Genomic DNA, 14,775 nt, shown 5'->3' with positions numbered 1-14,775 from the left:
GTCGTCCACCCACATCAGTTAATGCGATAACATCGAAAAAGTTAAAGCAAAGTGCTTGAAAATCGTCGCTTTGAAATCAAAGAGATTGTAGAAGATCTCTCAACATCATTTATGTATCGATTCAACACAATTTGGTTATTGTTGTGGGTAGGAAGTGTGCCCATGCTAGACTGGAATCTTTTTGACCGGACCTGAATATTTTGTAAAAAAGACGTCGAGTATCGGTCGCTAAAGATATGTTGAACAATGTGGCTGAGTAACCTACATATATTCATGAAACGCAACACTACTGGTGTCGAGACGTGAGTTTATGAATATGCCGGGGTCCAATAAAATAAAAAGTATTTGCTTATGATAAATGTCATTAGAAGAGTTCGGAGCACTTCACATTGAAATCACTTTTGCGTGTATGAAAGTAAGATAAGTATATGCGTATTTTACTACTAGCTTGGCTGAGCTATTTGTGGCCTACATCTTGATGAGTCTTAAGAGACAAATTATGATGTAGTATCTCTACAAATATAAATAAATTTTATGCAAAACATTTCGATCACAGGAAAACATTGTCTCTGCTCTAAGCATTTTGCTCTGAAAGGACTTGCATCCATTACTCTCCTGGCTACCGGTAGAGCCACAAGCACAACAAACGCTTCTAACAAACGCAAGTACATTCACACATATTTACATATACATATACTAAGCGGCATTCAATTGAAATAAGTTTTATATTTATACAATTTTATAATCAACTAAAGTGCTTCGCACTGAAAAACAACAACAAATAGTTATTATTATTGTCTTGCGATGGCATTTATGCAAAATTGCAAGAAAATATTAGTTTTCTACTCACATTTTTAGCCTAAGGTGCTGAATTGAATTCAATAACTCTACTTCCCTTCACACCGGATACCGTTACATTACACTTTGTCGGTTGTAGAATATAGTCAGTAACACTCAATGAGGAAAATATTATGATTATGCTACACAGATGACCGAATGCAACTGAATTTACAATAAAATTCACAACCTGATGGGCATGCGAAGAGAGCAAGCGCTTGCAAACGGCACTTACTATTTGCGGAAAAGTCGGCAAAGTGGAAAACGCCCGCAAGCCGCAAAACTCATTAGCAAAATTATTTTCGATAGAAATTTCGTCCAACCTTAACCATGGACACAGAGGTGGCGCAGGAAGCCGGTGACTACTGCGTTCGCAATTTCATGCACACATATACATTGAATATATGTGCATGTGGGTTTGTATGTGTGCATCCATAAATATCTACACCTGCAGTGGAGTATGTGGCTGGCCGAAAGCGTTGCAGCACCCCGAAAACCACAATTAAATCAATGCAACCACATTTTGTTGCGGGCCTCTGCTGCTGAATGAACAATTATTTAATATTTCTGGCGGTTGTTTTAATAAATGAAATATTTATACTTGTATGAGTAATTTTTTTTTTACATACTATATGTGTGTAAGATAGGTGAGCGCCAAAAGCCAACAAAGGTTCGCATATCTCAATTTGATTGATTTTTTTAATTAGTCATATATGGGCATGTGTGTGTTAGAATTGGGTTTATGGGTTGGATTTTTTTTTATAAAATCGCGTATGCGATTCTGATCAACTTTGCCTAATAGAATAGCGGTTCCGACACAGCTATTTTTAAGACGAGTTTACAAAATATGAATAATCTGTTGTTTGGGATATATGTGTTATAGCCGATCTGATAGATTCCGATAAATGATCAGTAGAATATTAAAAATTGGCAGATAAATTTTTATGATCCCAAAAAAACTGCGTCTCAAAATTCGCTGCCTCGAAACCAGTTTCAGTCATAGTCTCTTCGGCAAAATTGTTCAGAATGATCCGTAGAACATTTTCCGTATACCGGAATTTTCCGTTTTTTGGCTTTCTGTAAATCAACACGCACTAATGTGTGTATGTATTACTTGGGTTTTAGGCCGTGACGATAGATTGGACGAGGCTCTTCATCCCATTTATGCTGCCGCCGAACATCTGATATCCTTTGCATGTCCGAAGGCTGAGCGCCGTTATCAGAAATAAAAGCTTCCTTACTTGTTTTCTAAGTTCGGGTATAACCGAACACACTTTTGCAAATTGAAAATATTGAAGCCAGAGAAGTACCTTTAGGTGCATAAAGCCTGTTAGTTATTAGGGGCCTAGGGAAACTTTCATCCGATTTTATCCATTTTAAGGACACATATGCACCGCTATGAAAAAATAGGCACTCTCATTTATTAAGATAACTCACATAACGGGTGATTTTTTTGAGGTTAGGATTTTCATGCATTAGTATTTGACAGATCACGTGGGATTTCAGACATGGTGTCAAAGAGAAAGATGCTCAGTATGCTTTGACATTTCATCATGAATAGACTTACTAACGAGCAACGCTTGCAAATCATTGAATTTTATTACCAAAATCAGTGTTCGGTTTTTTTTTTTTCGGACAAATTTTGTTCAGCGATGAGGCTCATTTCTGGTTGAATGGCTACGTAAATAAGCAAAATTGCCGCATTTGGGGTGAAGAGCAACCAGAAGCCGTTCAAGAACTGCCCATGCATCCCGAAAAATGCACTGTTTGGTGTGGTTTGTACGCTGGTGGAATCATTGGACCGTATTTTTTCAAAGATGCTGTTGGACGCAACGTTACGGTGAATGGCGATCGCTATCGTTCGATGCTAACAAACTTTTTGTTGCCAAAAATGGAAGAACTGAACTTGGTTGACATGTGGTTTCAACAAGATGGCGCTACATGCCACACAGCTCGCGATTCTATGGCCATTTTGAGGGAAAACTTCGGACAACAATTCATCTCAAGAAATGGACCCGTAAGTTGGCCACCAAGATCATGCGATTTAACGCCTTTAGACTATTTTTTGTGGGGCTACGTCAAGTCTAAAGTCTACAGAAATAAGCCAGCAACTATTCCAGCTTTGGAAGACAACATTTCCGAAGAAATTCGGGCTATTCCGGCCGAAATGCTCGAAAAAGTTGCCCAAAATTGGACTTTCCGAATGGACCACCTAAGACGCAGCCGCGGTCAACATTTAAATGAAATTATCTTCAAAAAGTAAATGTCATGAACCAATCTAACGTTTCAAATAAAGAACCGATGAGATTTTGCAAATTTTATGCGTTTTTTTTTTAAAAAAAGTTATCAAGCTCTTAAAAAATCACCCTTTATATACCGATTCACGCGGTATAAAGTCACCCGGAAGTACGAAAACTTTTATATTAGGTTTATGGGGATTAAGGGAAGTATTAACCTGTTTAATCCTATTTGTAGCATACCGACATACTACTTTAAGAAAAGGATTCTCTCTGAATTTCAATTATAAATCTGACACATTGACCAATATTTTCCATAAAAAGTCAACCATAGGTACTGTGATCCGCATATTTGGTACCTAGGGGCTTGAACGGTTTTTTTTGTTGGATTTGAACAATTTTGACCATAAGATGGCATACTCTAAAGGTACTATTCGTGCAAAGTTTTATCTCGTTATATTAATTGTTTCTCGATTTTTACACTCGAAAGAAAATAGTTTGTTAAAATTTTAACTTTTTTTTATATATGGGAAGTAGGCGTGCTAATTTCGTCCATTTTCACATTGTAACATGAAAAAGGAATGACACATATCAAATTTGGTTGCAATCGGTCGGGCGGGTCTTGAGATATGTGCTTTCACCTGAAAGCGAATTTTTGACTCCGGCTCCATTAAAGCTTATTACTTAGTTCTAACACTTTATAGGCTTTCGAGTAATGGCGTTTTTTGGGTTTCGTTACATCTCATCATCACAGAAGTCTAAAAACGAGCAGTGCTTCGTAAATCGAAAAGACGCTTGAAGTGCTAACTAAAAAATTAAGTATAAGGCCTAGTAAATGTAAATTCATTATTTATCCAATAAAGTTTAGTTGTTAAAATGATCCGATTTAGGTCAAATGTTAACCGGTTTCGATAACTTCTCATTTTGGAGATAATTTCAAAGCTTCTCGACTCTATTGACAAAAAAATGGACAAACTTCTTTTGAGTCGATTTTATAACCAGTAAAATCATTCGCCATAGTCGGTAAAAGGCAGCAATCACCGGACCGGACCGGACCGCAGTAAAATGTCAATATTGAGGAATCTCTTAATCAAGCGCCTGGAACCTCTGGCGCGTCGCTAACGATCCTGCTGGAATACAATTCCGCTCCCATTGGACAAAGCTAACCTCTACGGCAGGATTGCTTCCTTCATACGGTCGTTTTATTGACAATACAGCACCAAATTAACAGTTTAGCCGCAGGGGAACAGCTCATAGTAGTATTCCCTGACAGTCTCACCAAACTCGTAGAAAACCTTCTTTAACGTCAGTTCTGTTCTAGTTGTAAGTTTGACGTGTGCTCGAACAACACAAATGAGTCAAGCAATCGCAAAACTGTCTGAGACGTTTGTTTAGTACCAAATCCCATCTTTCTAACGCCATATTACGTAACGCGATCGCACTTATACAACGCGCTATACAGATTATTAAAGCCATCTATTAGAAAAATAATGGATTTTTTACTATACCTTATATTTCTTTAACTACATTTCTTCTAACAAAATATTACTACCAACACATTTCATGCATCACCAACCATACATGGATACACCTACACAATTGTAGAATATTTTGAAAATACGCTAACATGTCTGCCATAAAAATGGAATGGCAGACAATTCTTGAAAGCCTCACAAGAGTGGGTGGTAAGCTGTCTGTGAGGAATCCAAATGTGTGGCTTTGCAAGTGATTTACGCGTATTAACAACATTAAAAACATTTCAAACCTCTTCAAATTGCCGAAGAGCCTAATAAATGTGTCTTCGTATAGTTGTCTGTATGTAATATGGGAACATATGGGGTATATATGTGTGAACGAATGTGATGCGTGAGCTATAAATGTGAAAGTGGCGACCTCCTTTCTAAATTTCTCGAGTGCTTTAGAAATGCTACAACTTTTTTGTTGTTTCTAAAGCATATTGGTATGAAGTGAATACGAAATGAGGCGAATGATGGCCATAAATATACATATTTTAATAAATAACATTAACATGGCACAAAACGAAGTCCAAGCGGCGACAAGACGGTTTAGAAAATACTTCCTGTGTTCTATTTGAAAAAAGTTGTACTTACAAAACTCACGTATTGGCGTTTGGCTAAGGGTTAATGAAGCGTTTCATATATATTACAGCCGGGTTAGAAGAGCCACTTGAGGGAAGCCTGTGCGCCACTTCTTTGCGCTATTTCAGCTAAAAGGCATCACTTAATATAAATTATAATAAAATATTGCAACTAAAGCTGACTTCCATTTTGGTTAGCTTGTTGGTTTATTTAGCATTAATTGATTTTTTGCTTTCTGCTTTAACACTATATATTCTTTGCGTTTTTCACTTTCCATTTCACAACTCACTGTCTGCACAAACACTCACCGTTTTTCATGCTGGGCTCACGTTTCATTGACGGTGCTTTGCGCAACTGTTTCGTTTTGAATTCGGGTTTAGGCTCTTCTTTCGGCTCTTTGAGTATTTCGTCGATTTTGTTAACCTTTTTCAAAACGGGCCGTATTTTCATAATATCCTCGGTACTCTTGCTGGGCAAGGGTTTCTCTTCGCGTTTAACATGTCTCAATTTCGGTTTCTCTAATTTGAAACGCAATTGACGTTCATGTTCTTCTTCATTTTCGTCCTCGTCATCGTCGCTATCACCTTCAACTTTTTTCATGGACTTGTCGCGCTTGACCATGACCGGTCGTAATTTTGGTTTTTCAATTGAGAAACGTCTTGATAACTCACTTTCATTCTCCTTCTTTTTGACTTGTGGTGTCTTCTTTAGTTTTACGCCCAACCGCAGCGATGGTTGCGTAAACTCGTTTTCGGAAAACTCTAAATCGGACAGTCCTTCGAGATCGTCCACTTCTTTGTCATCTGCCGCCTCCTCACTTTCCTCCTCTTCTTCCTCGCTCTCCTCTTCTTCGCTCTCCTCTTCCTCAGTCTCTTCTTCTTCCTCTTCTTCAGTCTCCTCTTCTTCCGATGACGATGGCGTAGGTTCCTTCTTCTTTACCGCTGCCGCAGCTGATTTTGTTGCCGCTGTGGTTGCTGGCTTCTTGGCTACGACAGGCTCTGGCGTCTTCTTAACGGGTGCAACAACTTTCTTAGCAGGTTCTACTACACGTTTGACTGGCTCAATCACTTTCTTCGCTGGCTCAGCGTTCTTTTTCAACGGCTCCACTGCTGTTTTCTTGACGGGCTCGACAGTCTTTTTGGTCGTCGCAACCGTTTCATTAACTTTTTTTACTGGTGCCGTTGTCTTCTTGGCCGCCAATGTAGTTGTCGTCTTTTCACCATTTTCCTTCTCCTTGTCCTTATCTTTATCGGCCGTTGTGGCGACTGTCTTCTTTGCCCACGGCACCGAGGGCTTTGCATTGGCGGTCGAATCCTCTTTCACCCATGGCGGCCGAAAAGTGGTGCGTCCAGTGGTGCTGGTGGTAGTGGTCTTCGGCGCAACGAATGGCATTATGTCGTGTGGTTCGGCTGATTCACGTTTCCAAACTTACGAAAATTTTTCTAGTTTTAGAAAAAAGTGTAAGAACTCTAGAACATCGCTATCAAAGCGCAACGGCAACACTAATGACGAAACTGCTGTCAAGTATTGCACTAATATCGTTATGTATCTTATTTTCAATCGCTATAACCGCTTTAAACAGACAAAACAGAGGAAACTATTAAATTGTTTGTACAAAAAGTTACTCAACACAGTTCAATTGGAATTAATTAATATAATATTTTTTATATGCATAATTATTCGATGAATTCGTTAATATTCTCGATTTGTGCGCAATTATTTCGAAACGACCAATTTTGCGCGTACTCGTCCCGTCGAAGCGCAACAGCTGTTTGAGAAATTTCACTTGTTTCAGAAAATAGCTCGTTCTTGTGTGTATCCATTCATCCACATTTCGTCGGACTTCAAAAATACATTTGCCAAGCAGCGCAAAAATATATAGGCTAGCAGGAACACACACACAGTTCGGTGTGTGGAAAGTGCGGCCACCGATTTGCTGTTGGCGGTGGTGATTTTCATCTTTAAAAATAGGCTAACAATGCTAGCATTGCTGAGCCTACTCGGCGAGGGGCTATGGCGGCAACGGGGCTGCTCAAACACTTGTACGTGTGTCATAGACATTGTTGCATTTGTTGTTCTTCTCGTGTTCTACAATATTTGTGTAGAGGCGACGTCATTTTTTTGTGAATTCAGAAATTTAAAATAATGAGTAACGAGCGTAGAAAGGGATGCTCAATAATGTAGTGCTAATTAAGCGTAATAATCACTCATACAAATGGTTGGGCGCTATCAGAGCAATATTACAGAGCATTCGAGTCGAAAGTCATCGTCACTTTTAATGTAATTAAAAAAAAATTAATCAAGGAAAAATAATAATAATAATAATGAAAAAAATGAGGTTCATCTGTTTGTTGTTAGTGTTGCATCTGTATTTATTATTACTTTTTGGCCTTCAGTCCGTTCAATTCATTTCTGTACACAAGATTGCTTTATTTTACGAACAGTTGGTCAATATCTCTCCCAGCAAACGCTTTCTGGCATTGCGTGTAACTGTAAATATGCCGAAATACACACATATGTATATATATGCATATAAAAACATTTCACTTCGAACGCTATACCCTTCTCAAATATAAAAATTTCTTTACATAAACTTCACTTCGTACATCCAGTTTGTATGACAGCTATAGGCTATAGTGACTCGATTTGAATAATTTTTTCGAAGATTAAACCACTTCTTCAGACAATAACCCATAATAAATTTGGTGACGATATCTCTTTAAATAAAAAAGTTTTCCATATAAGTACTTGATTTCGAGCGGTCAGTTTGTATGGCAGCTATATGCTATAGTGATTCGATCTGAATAATTTCTTCGGTGATTGCGCCGTAGCTTTGAATAAAAACCCATGCAAAAATTCAGCAAGATATCTCTTAAATTCAGAAAGCTTTTCATATAAGTACTTGCTTCCGAGTATTCAGTTTGTATGGCAGCTATATGCTCTAGTGATTCGATATGAATAATTTCTTCGGAGATTACACTACTTCTTTAGACAATATTCCATGCGAAGTTTGGTGATGATATCTCTTTAAATCAGAAAGCTTTCCATATAAGCACTTGCTTCCGAGCATTCAGTTTGTATGGCAGCTATATGCTATAGTGACTCGATTTGAATAATTTCTTCGGTGATTGCACCACTTCTTTAGGCAATATTCTATGCGAAGTTTGGTGATGATGTCTCTTTAAATCAGAAAGCTTTCCATATAAGCACCGCATTCAGAACCTTCAGTTTTGTATTATAAACTTCCTGGCAAGCTTACTATACCCTGTGCAGGGTATAAAAAGCGTATATACGAAAAAAAAATATTTAAATCGGAAAATATATTTGTACATAAGTAAGCGCATACATAAATATGTATGTGCATATGCATTTATGCATAATTTGATTAAATGTTCAACATTTTCCGTCAAAATTGTAGTGTAAAGTCAGCAGAAGCTTAAAAACGTTGAAAAGGTTAAGCGTTTGCTTTGCACTTCAGCGGAGGCCATCTTCGCTCGCCACTCGTCGCCTAGCCTTTTTGTACCCCACCTTGAGCAAAGGCCAAATACACAGTCGCTTCGGTTGTTGTTGTTGTTCTCGGCGATGCTAATTGTGGTTGTTGAATGTGCGCTGCCATTTTTCCAACACTTTTCCACACATTTTCACGCATTTCTTCATTTGCTGTATTTTAACGAACTTCTATTTCGGTTTCCATTTGCGTTTCGCTTTCAATTCTCCGCGGCTGTTGCTTCGTCGCACGCCTTTTGCCTTACGAAAATGATTTTTTTTTTTTTTTTATTTTGTGAAAATATGCTCGCTTTTGGTTTATCTCAATCGCTTGCTTTTGCGCTTTCTTCTTCTGATAAACACAAACACACACACATTTTATATACTCACACATATGCATACATACAAACATAAGTTTTTGCCTTTGTGTTTTCAGTGTATTTACATATTATTTGTGTAAATTTATGAGAATGATCGCACAAAGCGGAGTAGCAAGTAGCTTTTAATTATATTCCGTTATTTTTGTTATTTCTCGAATATGTATAAAAATAAAACCATGTGGGGGCGTTGCTGTCGAAAAGGAAAAGCAAAAAAAAAAAAACTGCTCGATTGTGAAAATGCTGCGAAAGCGAATTGTTTTTTCGCCTTGTTGGCTTTCTCTTCATTTTCGAAAATTGAATTCGTTGTTGCTTTATCCCGCTTTCCACTTTGCCTTGTGTCTATCTATCTGTCTTATTAATTTCCTAGCTTTTTTCGATTTGCATTTTTGCATTGCCGTTCGTCATTCACTTCGCTCGCCCCGCCGATTCCACTGAACCGCGCGCTTGTTGAAATCTATGCAAATTTGATGGGTCATTAATTTGAATCGCTGCGCAAAGTTGCATTTGGAAATATGTAAACTTGCAATATCTGCAGCGCCGCTCTTATTGCACTTTTCAATTATACTAAATGGCGAACGATTTTGCCTTAGCCATCGCCATCGCCATCGCAATCATCGCTATATTTAAACGTTTCGTGGGAATTTCTGCAACGTATTCGTTCAAAAATATTTGAATAATTCTTTTTGTATGTATGTATATGTGGCATAACTTCTGAACTGTTGCGCTAAGAAGGGACGAAATTTGTAAAGCGACTTCAAAATATGGTTATAGTTTCGAGTTTTTATTTGACGAGTAACTAGTCTTAATTTTTTTTGTTTTTGAAATTTCGTAATTATCCAGTTTGTATGCACTTCCACCAACAATTTTGTAAATTTTCTATTTTAAAACTGAAAGATAAATTTTTTTTTGGTCTGCAACCTAAAAATTAAGCACAATCACTATGGTATTTTTCCGGTACACAGCTAGCCAGCGCTTCCGTAGAACTGAAAATTGTGGATTTTCGAATCTGTTATGCGCCTAAATTTGTGAAAAGCCTGTGCGAATGAGTGAGTGTAATATATAGAAACTTATTCCAATTCGCTCAACCACATAGCATATATTTATATGTATTTGCTTATATTGAGATAATTTCAAAATTAACTCTTCACAGTTTTGAGTTTGCTTGCTATTTTTGAAAAATCTCCTTTCGACTCATGCAATAGTAAACGAAGGAAGTTTAATGTTGAAATTTTTTAATAACGTATAACGGTTTTAATGATATTTTACAATGTAAAACACTTATGCCAACGATTTTTCCAGTCTTCGAAACAGTTTTCATAAGCACTTTTTGGTATGACCTTCAGTTCCTTTAGTGAATTTTGTTTTATCTCTTCGATCGATTGAAAACAGGTTCCACGGAGCGGCAATTTCAGTTTGTGAAACCAGAAAAAATTACACGGAGGCAAATCTGGTGAATACGGCGGTTGTGGGATCGTAATTCACACAATCAAGCATGTCCAAAGAGAGCTGTTTACTGTTGTACTCCTTTTGAAAAAAAATTCAGTTTTTATCCACCGAAATCAACGGAACGTACTCACGAGAGATGTCGAGCTCTCTTGCCAACTCTCTAATACTTGCCTAACGATTTTCAAGAGCTATATCTTTCACTTTTTTAATATTTTCATGAGTTCAAGAGGTCGAAGATCATCCAGAACGTCTTCAACGAATTTTTTTTAGCGAGGAATTCCATTACTGACTCAATGGGTATGTAAACAAGCAAAATTGCCGCATTTGGGACGGAGAGCAACTTGAAGAGATTCAAGAGCTGCCATTTCATTCAGAAACAATAACGGATTTGTGTGGATGGGCCTGTGAAATCATCGGTCCATATACTATCAGAATACGAGCAAAAATGATGCCGGTGAGAATGTAACACACAATCGCGCTATGATAACCGACTATTTGGTGCCTGAAATTGAAGCTCGTGATCTCGGTGACATTTAGTTTTGGATTTATTGAGAGTACACTTCTCCTTCTTTATCGGCGTAGACACTACGTGGCGTCAAATCTTGGAAAAGACCTGTAAAAGTAGAGTACACTTCGGTGAACAGATAATTTCACGTTTTGGGCCGGTCGATTGGCCACCAAGACCATGTGATATCACACCGTGAGACTTTTTCCAGTGGAGTTGTGTAAAGTCTAAAGTCTATGTGGACAATCCCGCTTCGATTCAGGCTTTTGAGCAAAACATCACACGTTTCATTCGCCAGTTAACAGTTGAAATGCTCTAATGAGTCACCGAAAATTGTACTCTACGAATGGACCATCGGAAACGTAGCCACGCCCAACATTTGAATGAGATAATCTTCAAAAAATAAATGCCAAAAAATTTTGTTTCGAATGATAATAAACATTAGCGGAAACCAACACAAGCATACAATGTCTGTCGCAAAAGAAACAGAACTTTTTAAATATAACTGTTTCTGGTGGCGCCACCTATTGGTGGGTATATGAAATAAAAAGTTTGATCTCTTGTTGACATTTCGTAAAAATTTTAAGACAATTGGATAACTACAATCGATGTTATCGATCAAAAAGTGACAGCAGCTTTTGGTCATCGGTCGTAAAATGCATTTTGAACAAAGAGCAAATATTAAATTTTGTTTTAAACTTGGGAAAACGTTTACTGAAACATTTCAAATGATGAAAAAAGCTTATGGTGATCAGTGCCCATGCCGTAGTAATGTGCATGAGTGGTTTAAGCGATTCCAAGAAGGTCGTGAGGGCGAGAGCCATCACCGAAAAAAAGTCGCCTTCAGAAGTCAAAAATAAAGACAATGCTAATTTTTTTTTACGATTCCGAGGGTATTGTACGCCGAGAGTTCGTCCCACCTGGCCAAACGATTCATGCTGTGTTTTACCTTGGTGTTATGAAGCGTCTTTTGTCACGCATTCGTCGTGCTCGACCACAATACCGTGAGGCAGGGCCCTGGCGCCTATGGCACAATAATGCGCCGTGTCATCGGTCGACGCTTGTCACTGATTTTTTGACAAAAAAATCCATATTAACCATTAATCACTCACCCTACGCACCTGGTCTGGCACCCTGTGATTTTTACCTATTTGGAAAACTTCATTTGCCCATGAAAGGACATTGGTTTCTGGACATTTCAGCTATCTAAAAGGCGACGAACGATATTCTCAAGAGCCTTCCGAAAAATGACCTTAAACACTCATTTGAAATGCTAATTTACTGGGCTAAACGCTGTATCGAAGCACAAGGAAACTACTTTGAATAAAACAAGTAAGGAAGGGCTAAGATCGGGTGTCACCGAACATTTTATACTCTCGCATGATAAAGTGATAATTGAGATTTCATTATCCGTCATTTACATATTTTTTTATTTTGGTTCCTATTGTATACATATATTGTATTATACAGAGAAGGCATCAGATGGAATTCAAAATAGCGTTATATTGGAAAAAAGCGTGGTTGTGAACCGATTTCCCCCATATTTCGTATATGTCATATATATGTTAAGAGAGTATTATATACCGAATTTCATTGAAATCTGTCGAGTAGTTCCTGAGATATGGTTTTTGGTCCATAAGTGGGCGACGCCACTCCCATTTTCAATTTTTAAAAAAAGCCTGGGTGCAGCTTCCTTCTGCTATTTCTTCTGTAAAATTTTGTGTTTCTGACGTTTTTTGTTAGTCGGTTAACGCACTTTTAGTGATTTTCAACATAACCTTTGTATGGGAGGTGGGCGTGGTTATTATCCGATTTCTTCCATTTTTGAACTATATATGGAAATACCTGAAAGAAACGACTCCATAGAGTTTGGTTGACATGGCTATGGTAGTTTCCGAGATATGTACAAAAAACTTAGTAGGGGGCGGGGCCACGCCCACTTTTCCAAAAAAATTACGTCCAAATATGCCCCTCCCTAATGTGATCCTTTGTGCCAAATTTCATTTTAATATCTTTATTTATGGCTTAGTTATGACTTTTTATAGGTTTTCGGTTTCCGCCATTTTGTGGGCGTGGCAGTGGACCGATTTTGCCCATCTTCGAACTTAACCTTCTTATGGAGCCAAGAAATACGTGTACCAAGTTTCATCATGATATCTCAATTTTTACTCAAGTTACAGCTTGCACGGACGGACGGACGGACGGACAGACGGACGGACGGACAGACAGACAGACATCCGGATTTCAACTCTACTCGTCACCCTGATCACTTTGGTATATATAACCCTATATCTAACTCTTTTAGTTTTAGGACTTACAAACAACCGTTATGTGAACAAAACTATGATACTCTCTTTAGCAACTTTGTTGCGAGAGTATAAAAATATAACTTTTGAAAAATATTAATTTCTTGTTGTTTTTTTTAACAATCCTGCTTCTTTTGCGACAGACCTTGTATATACAAAGGTTAGATTCAAGTTGTTTTTTCGATAGTTAATATCCAACAACACGTGTTTTCTCTGGCTTCACAAAGCACTGCAAATAACAGTGTAAATGTGATATTCCTCTCAACTTGGGGGAACAACCATCTAACCTTTAATGAAATAAAACTCTGGAAAAAATCATATATCTTTCATAGTTATTGGTGTGTAGAAACGCAGCTCTCCCAACAAACAGCAATGAATTTGAGGTTATATGGGCTTCCTCGAGCATAAAACGTCCTATTTTAATTTTTTTTTTCATGTAAAAAATAAATATTTTATTTAAAGTTTCCATTGTGCAAAATAAATATTTTACGAATATTTTTTGAAACTTTCAAAGAAAAAATAAAACGTAAAAATTGTATTTATAGCGAACGTTTTTATAAAAAAATACAAAGTTTGATGAACATTACTCAATGTTTTGTTTTTTCTTTTTAACAGTTGTAATTGAAACAAAAAAGCCATCTTTCAAAACTCGATATCTCGAAAAACTGTGTAAAATTTCGTATATGTCATATATATGTTAAGAGAGTATTATATACCGAATTTCATTGAAATCTGTCGAGTAGTTCCTGAGATATGGTTTTTGGTCCATAAGTGGGCGACGCCACTCCCATTTTCAATTTTTAAAAAAAGCCTGGGTGCAGCTTCCTTCTGCTATTTCTTCTGTAAAATTTTGTGTTTCTGACGTTTTTTGTTAGTCGGTTAACGCACTTTTAGTGATTTTCAACATAACCTTTGTATGGGAGGTGGGCGTGGTTATTATCCGATTTCTTCCATTTTTGAACTATATATGGAAATACCTGAAAGAAACGACTCCATAGAGTTTGGTTGACATGGCTATGGTAGTTTCCGAGATATGTACAAAAAACTTAGTAGGGGCGGGGCCACGCCCACTTTTCCAAAAAAATTACGTCCAAATATGCCCCTCCCTAATGTGATCCTTTGTGCCAAATTTCATTTTAATATCTTTATTTATGGCTTAGTTATGACTTTTTATAGGTTTTCGGTTTCCGCCATTTTGTGGGCGTGGCAGTGGACCGATTTTGCCCATCTTCGAACTTAACCTTCTTATGGAGCCAAGAAATACGTGTACCAAGTTTCATCATGATATCTCAATTTTTACTCAAGTTACAGCTTGCACGGACGGACGGACGGACGGACAGACGGACGGACGGACAGACAGACAGACATCCGGATTTCAACTCTACTCGTCACCCTGATCACTTTGGTATATATAACCCTATATCTAACTCTTTTAGTTTTAGGACTTACAAACAACCGTTATGTGAACAAAACTATGAT

The 14,775-nt window shown here is 37.6% G+C and overlaps 2 protein-coding genes across 10 annotated transcripts in view; one reads left to right on the top strand and one right to left on the bottom strand.

Moving 5' to 3' along the window:
* LOC105231666 (trichoplein keratin filament-binding protein) overlaps nucleotides 1-14,775 on the top strand; it is a 122,559-nt gene that overhangs the window by 22,013 nt on the left and 85,771 nt on the right. The window lies entirely within an intron of this gene.
* The window catches only part of LOC105231695 (glutamic acid-rich protein), a 38,493-nt gene that overhangs the window by 21,386 nt on the left and 2,332 nt on the right, over nucleotides 1-14,775 (bottom strand). The window contains exon 1 of one of the 8 annotated variants that reach the window (XM_049448573.1): nucleotides 5,482-7,364. The exons of 4 other annotated variants lie outside the window; for them this stretch is intronic. In XM_049448573.1, the coding sequence (XP_049304530.1) occupies nucleotides 5,482-6,565 (1,084 nt within the window). In that variant the 5' untranslated portion in view covers nucleotides 6,566-7,364. Of the gene's footprint in view, nucleotides 1-850; nucleotides 1,010-5,481; nucleotides 7,365-14,775 lie in introns of those variants that run through there. 3 more of the 8 variants (XM_049448575.1, XM_049448574.1, XM_049448580.1) reach the window with 3 other exon arrangements.

This window comes from Bactrocera dorsalis, chromosome 2, assembly GCF_023373825.1.
Source record: "Bactrocera dorsalis isolate Fly_Bdor chromosome 2, ASM2337382v1, whole genome shotgun sequence".
NCBI lineage: Eukaryota > Metazoa > Arthropoda > Insecta > Diptera > Tephritidae > Bactrocera > Bactrocera dorsalis.
This window is presented reverse-complemented; position numbering and strand designations above follow the sequence as displayed.